General features: G+C 44.6%; 1 protein-coding gene across 7 annotated transcripts in view; it reads right to left on the reverse strand.

Moving 5' to 3' along the window:
* The window catches only part of IRAK4 (interleukin 1 receptor associated kinase 4), a 35,728-nt gene that overhangs the window by 13,835 nt on the left and 16,285 nt on the right, over window positions 1–5,608 (reverse strand). For all 7 annotated transcript variants that reach the window (XM_019543359.1, XM_019543360.1, XM_019543353.1 and 4 more), the window contains 2 exons: window positions 4,994–5,058; window positions 3,131–3,245 (listed from right to left, as the gene is read on the reverse strand). In XM_019543359.1, coding sequence (XP_019398904.1) covers window positions 3,131–3,245; window positions 4,994–5,058 — 180 coding nt within the window. The remainder of the gene's footprint in view (window positions 1–3,130; window positions 3,246–4,993; window positions 5,059–5,608) is intronic.

Consider the following 5,608-nt stretch of genomic DNA (forward strand, 5'->3'; position numbering starts at 1 on the left):
GGTGGAGGGATTCTTACCTTTCAGTCCTCCAAGCCTTTGCTGGCCTGAACTTGTGACTGCCCCAGACTTGAGCTAACACTAACACTGATCAACATATGTGCAGCTCAGTGCACATATAACGAGGCCCTAGATTGTCTGCTTACTGACTACAATTGGTTAACTAAGTCAGTTTAAAGACACTTACTTAAAACTAATGCAAGTCTTCTAGTAGACTACACTGGAAATTGCAGTCCTAGTAGCAATGTCACAATTACCTCACCTATTTCAGATCTACCTGTAAGGTCTGTTTAAAAATTTGATACTAGTTCTTTGATAATTATTTCACAAGATAGATGCAAAGAAAAGCAGTTCCAGTTAACCAGATCAGAAAAATGCAGATCTATTTTTAGTTCATTGTTTAGGAGTTTATTAATTTATCTTTGATGGTTATTTTATTAATAAATCACTATTGTTTTTGAGTCTTCTAATGTGGAGGTACTACACCAGGGATGTCCAACTGGTGGCCCATGGGCTATATGTGGCCTAGGGACATAAATATAATTAAAAAAATATTCGTTTAGCCTCCTCTAATTCTGTTGGTTAAACAATTAACCAGCAACACAGAAGCTCCCACATAGCTCCCAGGGCCTTTGACTGGGATGGGGGGGAGGGGGGAAGGAGAGGAGGCAAGCCAAGCACAGCCAGACCACACAGCTCAGGTGCAGCCCTGCCCTGGGAGGGATTGAGCACCTGTAATGAGCAGCTAATTGCTTAACTGATGAGTCATTAGGCTGCTCCTTGTTTTCCTGTAGCTATGGGTATTAGTCCCCCTTCCCCTTCCCCCTCCTCTCCTTCTTACTCCTCTCTCCCTGCCCTGCTGCCTTCTGATTCCTGCTGTGGCACTATGCAGCTTCCCTTCCCCCACTTCCTTGCCAGACTGTGCTGGCCCCAAGCTAAAGAATAACCAGAAAACTAATTGGTTATCACTGCACTTATCAATTAAACTATTAAGTAGGGGCGCATCAATAAGAGATTTTGGGGGTCAATACCAATAGCCTATTTTTAAGGAGACTGATACCAATCAGATTTCTGATACAGCTGCATGCAGCTGGTAAGTCTGTTGTAGTGGAAGGGGAGGGGGGAGGGAAGGGGCGTGGTGAGGGGGCCAGATCAAGGCTCCTGCACTGGGGAGAAGTGGAGCTGGGGCTGGGGCTAACGCCGCCCAGCTGGGGTGGGGCAGGACATAGCTGCCACACGTCCAGGGGACACTGGGTGGGGAGCAGGGTGCATGCACCCTGGGAGGGTTTGGGGTGGCATGTTCCCTGAGATTGGCATGGGGCAAGGCAGACTGTAGCTGCAGGCTAGGGTGGTGCCAGGCTCTTCCCAGTGAGGGCTGGGCCGGGCTGTGTTTGGGGCAGGCAGTGGTGGCACTGGGAGGAGGGTTATGGGGGGGCCTGCAGCCACACCAAATTTTGCCCCCCCTGTAGCCCACCCTCCCAATGCTGCTGCTTGCAGCAGCAGTCCACCGCGCCCTGCCCCGCGCAGACTGGGGGCATGTACCCCACTGTACCCTAACCCCGTATCCCTTAGACAAGCCGTGGTTCTGTCCAGTGCCCTGTCCCACCCCAGCTGGGCAGCGCCTGCCCCATTCCCCACCTCACCGTGGGGGGGAATTTTTTGTCCCCCCAGGCCCTTTCCCCTTCTACCACAACAGATTTACCAGCTGCACACAGCTCTCCAAGCTACTAGGCTGTGGTGTAGCTGTGCACATGCACAGGCATTTATCAGCCAAATTACTGACCACGAGAGGTCGATTTCTGATACAATCATTTTTTTTTTTTTTTTTTTACATCGGTGCTGATCTGATATTGGTCTGATGTACTGGTCCACCTCTACTATTAATTGTTTAAGCTTTCACATCCCTAATGTGGTCCATGAAGGGTTAGCATGCAGACTGTGGGCTCCTGCCCATCTACCACTGACACCATTGCTCTGGCTACCATGTTCTCCCTGTACCTCCTCCAGTTTTTGCTTCCTGACACTGCCCTTGGGGATGGGGTAGTGCAATGTACTGGGAAGGGCTTCAGGGAGGGGTCCATGTGGTGCCAGGGGAGGGGAAAAAACAGGCTCCTTGCCCTGCCCAGGTGGCACATGCAGTAGGAGAAACTGGGCTGCTTATATGGCAACAGTAGGGCCTGCCTGCCTTAGCAGCACAGCATGTAGTAATGAGGAAGCCAGGCTAGCTACCCACGCTGTGTGCATGATGGGAGGGCTGGGCTGCCTGTACAGCAATGTAGCAAGGTGCTTGCAGGTCCTGCAGTGTGCAGCAGCCTGGTGTCGTGCAATCTGCACGGCATGCAGCACCTCCACCAGTCACAAGCTGGACAGCCCCATACTACACTATAGTAAGGATGAAGGTATGCTTATATAGTGCAAAACTGAATCCTCAAAACCCATGAAGTAAGAAATATTTCTTGCCTTGTACAAACTGTAAATTAGATCTGTAAATAAAACTGACTTTTCTAACTCAACTCACCTCACATTTCTTCTCATGTGTACAGGGTACACCTGGTCAAAAGGTGATGTTATTTATTAGTTACTAAAAACTCAAGAATACAAGCTGAGGCATAAAACAAAAAGACAAAAATTACTTATAAAATTGCAATTTCTATATTGGCTAATCAAACAGTAGAAGAAGTTTTGTTTTTTCACACAGTTTCTGTAACAGACTTCAACTTTCTGGGAGTCACAATGGCATTTCCTAGTACAGTTAAGAAAGACTTACTTTTTGTGTGCCTGACAAAAATGGTTACATTGAATGTGAGTGTGAAGGAAGCAACTTAGTGTGAAAGGAGAACACTGATTCCTCCAAAAATGATGCAGTATTTTAAAAAGCAACATAGAGCACTTTTACCTGAAGATAAGAGTCACAAGATTTTAAACATTTCAGAAAACTGGTCTCTCTGTGAAACTCTAGTCACAGAGAAAAAAAGTTTATACCAATTAACTGATGTTTACAGAGAATCTACATAATAATAGAGTAGCACAAATTTGACCACTTCAAATCCATTATACTGAGGAAAAGGAAATACACTATTGTCACTGAAAAAGTTAAAAGATAAAGGCAGAAGAGAGTACAGATTTCACTTACTAGACAAGCTAATCTGTCAAGCAGTGAACCATTGGACATGAATTCATAAACAAGACACGGTTGATCACCATCACTTGAGAAGCCCAGCAGTTCTACCAGGTTTTCATGATGACACCTGTCGGCAACAAAAAATATTTAGAAATATACAGCAGATTCAACATTTAGAAAATAAAGTTTAGTCTCAAATATTACAGGCTCAGGGGCCAGTTCAATTTTGCAGAATTAAGATAATTCAGAAATCTTTATAAGGTTTTTATCTTAAAAGCCATCACATGAAACTATCCCATAATTAAATTGATATTTATATTTTTAAAAATGAATACTGGAAGAGGGCCAACATGGTGCCTATCTACAAGAAAGGAAGGAAGGAAGATCCAGGGAATTACTGGCCAATCATTTTGACCTCAATTCCTGGAAAAATCCTGGAAAAAATTATCGAAGAATCCATTAGCAATAGGTTAATGGAAGGCAGCCTTCTAATAGATGGCCAACATGGCTTTGTTCCAGGTAGGTCATGTCTGACCAACCTCGCTTCCTTCTACAATCAGGTAACACACCGCCTGGAAAATGGAGATGAGATTGACATCATTTACTTGGATTTCAAAAAAGCCTTTGACTTGGGTCTCCCACAACATGCTCATGGTAAAACTGAGGAATTGCAGCCTCAATAACCCAATGGTCTGATGGCTAGGAAACTAGGTCTGAGGCAGGACCCAGGGAGTAATAATAGATGAAACTGAGTCAACACGGCACTTGGTGACCAATGGCATCCCTCAGGGTTCAGTACTTGTACTTTTTAACATTTTCCTTAATGACTGGATTTGGGTGTTAAAAGCGGACTGGCAAAGTTCGCAGATGACACCAAATTATGGGGGACTGTGGTCACGATAGAGGATAGGTTGGGGATAAAGGCTGACCTGGACAGGCTCGTCAGGTAAGCAGATCAAAACTTGATGAAGTTCAATACCAAGAAGTGTAAGTTGCTCCATCTGGGGAGAAACAATTTGCAACATGCTTACAGGCTCAGCAGTGCTACACTTACTAGCACCACAACCAAAAGGGACCTGGGGGTCTTGACAGACCACAGAATGAACATGAGCCATCAATGCAATGCCCTAGCTGGCAAAGCAAACAAAACACTGGCATGCATCTATCGATGCATCTCAAACAAGACTAAGGATGTCATCCTCCCGCTTTATTTGTCCTTGGTGAGGCCACAACTGGAGTACTGCATCCAGTTCTGGGCACCACACTTCAGGAAAGATGTGGAGAGGCTTGAGAGAGTCCAAAGGAGGGCTATGTGTATGGTCAGAGGTATGGAGAGTAGAAGGCCATATGATGAGAAGCTGAGAGACTAGGGTCTGTTCAGCTTGAAAAAGAGAAAAATCACAGGGGACTTGGTGGCATCCTATAGTTATACAAGGGACCCACATCAGGGACAGGGTGCATGTCTGTTCACCAGCCCTCCCCAGGGGAAGACTACGTTTAATGGTCATAAATTGCTAAAAGACCACTTTAGATTAGACGTAAGGAAAAACTTCTTTACAACTCAAGTGTCCAGGGTCTGAAATAGACTCCCTGCAAAGTGGTACAATCACCTACTCTGGATATCTTTAAAAAACCTCTGGAAGCTCACCTTGCTGGGGTCATCTGAACCCAGCAGTCTTTCCTGCCCAAACGCAGGGGGCTGGACCTGATGATCTTGAGAGATCTCTTCCAGCCCCTAACGTCTATGAATCTATTTCTCCAAACCCAAAGCAAAGACATTCTGAAAGATGCATGCTAGCAAACATATTAACTCTGGCTCCTTCAATACAGTCTAGATTCAAATCAGTGCCAGAAGTTACACAGCATAGTACTTACTTTGCTAATGTTTTTATTTCTTGATCAAACTGCTGTTTCAAATCTTGAATACTAACATCAACCATCTACAATGAAAAATAATTATTCTCCATTAATTTTTGTGGACAATGCTAAGTACAACATAGGCTTACTGCAGATGTGCATAAGGGATTGTAAACAATGGATCATGGGTCACCGTTTTTGCAAACAATAAAAACTGGTTTGAAACAATGTGGCTGCAACACAGTACAAACCATATAAACTACGGAAGGAATAGGAGTATCATAACATATTTTTACTGATTCATTTTGGGTCTGCTGATCCACAAAAACAGCGCCATGCTGATTTATATTCAGTTAGTTATTCTTAAATATACTGCACACACACAAACATCCAACTAATTACATTCTGAAGGAACTGATGCAATGAGCAAACTCTTAGGGTTGTGTGAAGCTTTGGGTGCTGATTCAATTCAGAGGAGATTCGGCATGATTTGGAGGCTGAAACTCTGAATCCAGTTTGAATCAGAGGACCAAGTAAAAGGTCCAAATTGATTCAAACCTCTCTGAATCTTTGATTCAGAGAGCTTTGATGATTCGAGCAGTTCCCAGGGGCTGCAGCAGGGAGCTGCAGCTG

The sequence above is a fragment of the Crocodylus porosus genome, unplaced genomic scaffold (assembly GCF_001723895.1).
Source record: "Crocodylus porosus isolate Cpor-Errol unplaced genomic scaffold, CroPor_comp1, whole genome shotgun sequence".
NCBI classification, from domain to species: domain Eukaryota; kingdom Metazoa; phylum Chordata; order Crocodylia; family Crocodylidae; genus Crocodylus; species Crocodylus porosus.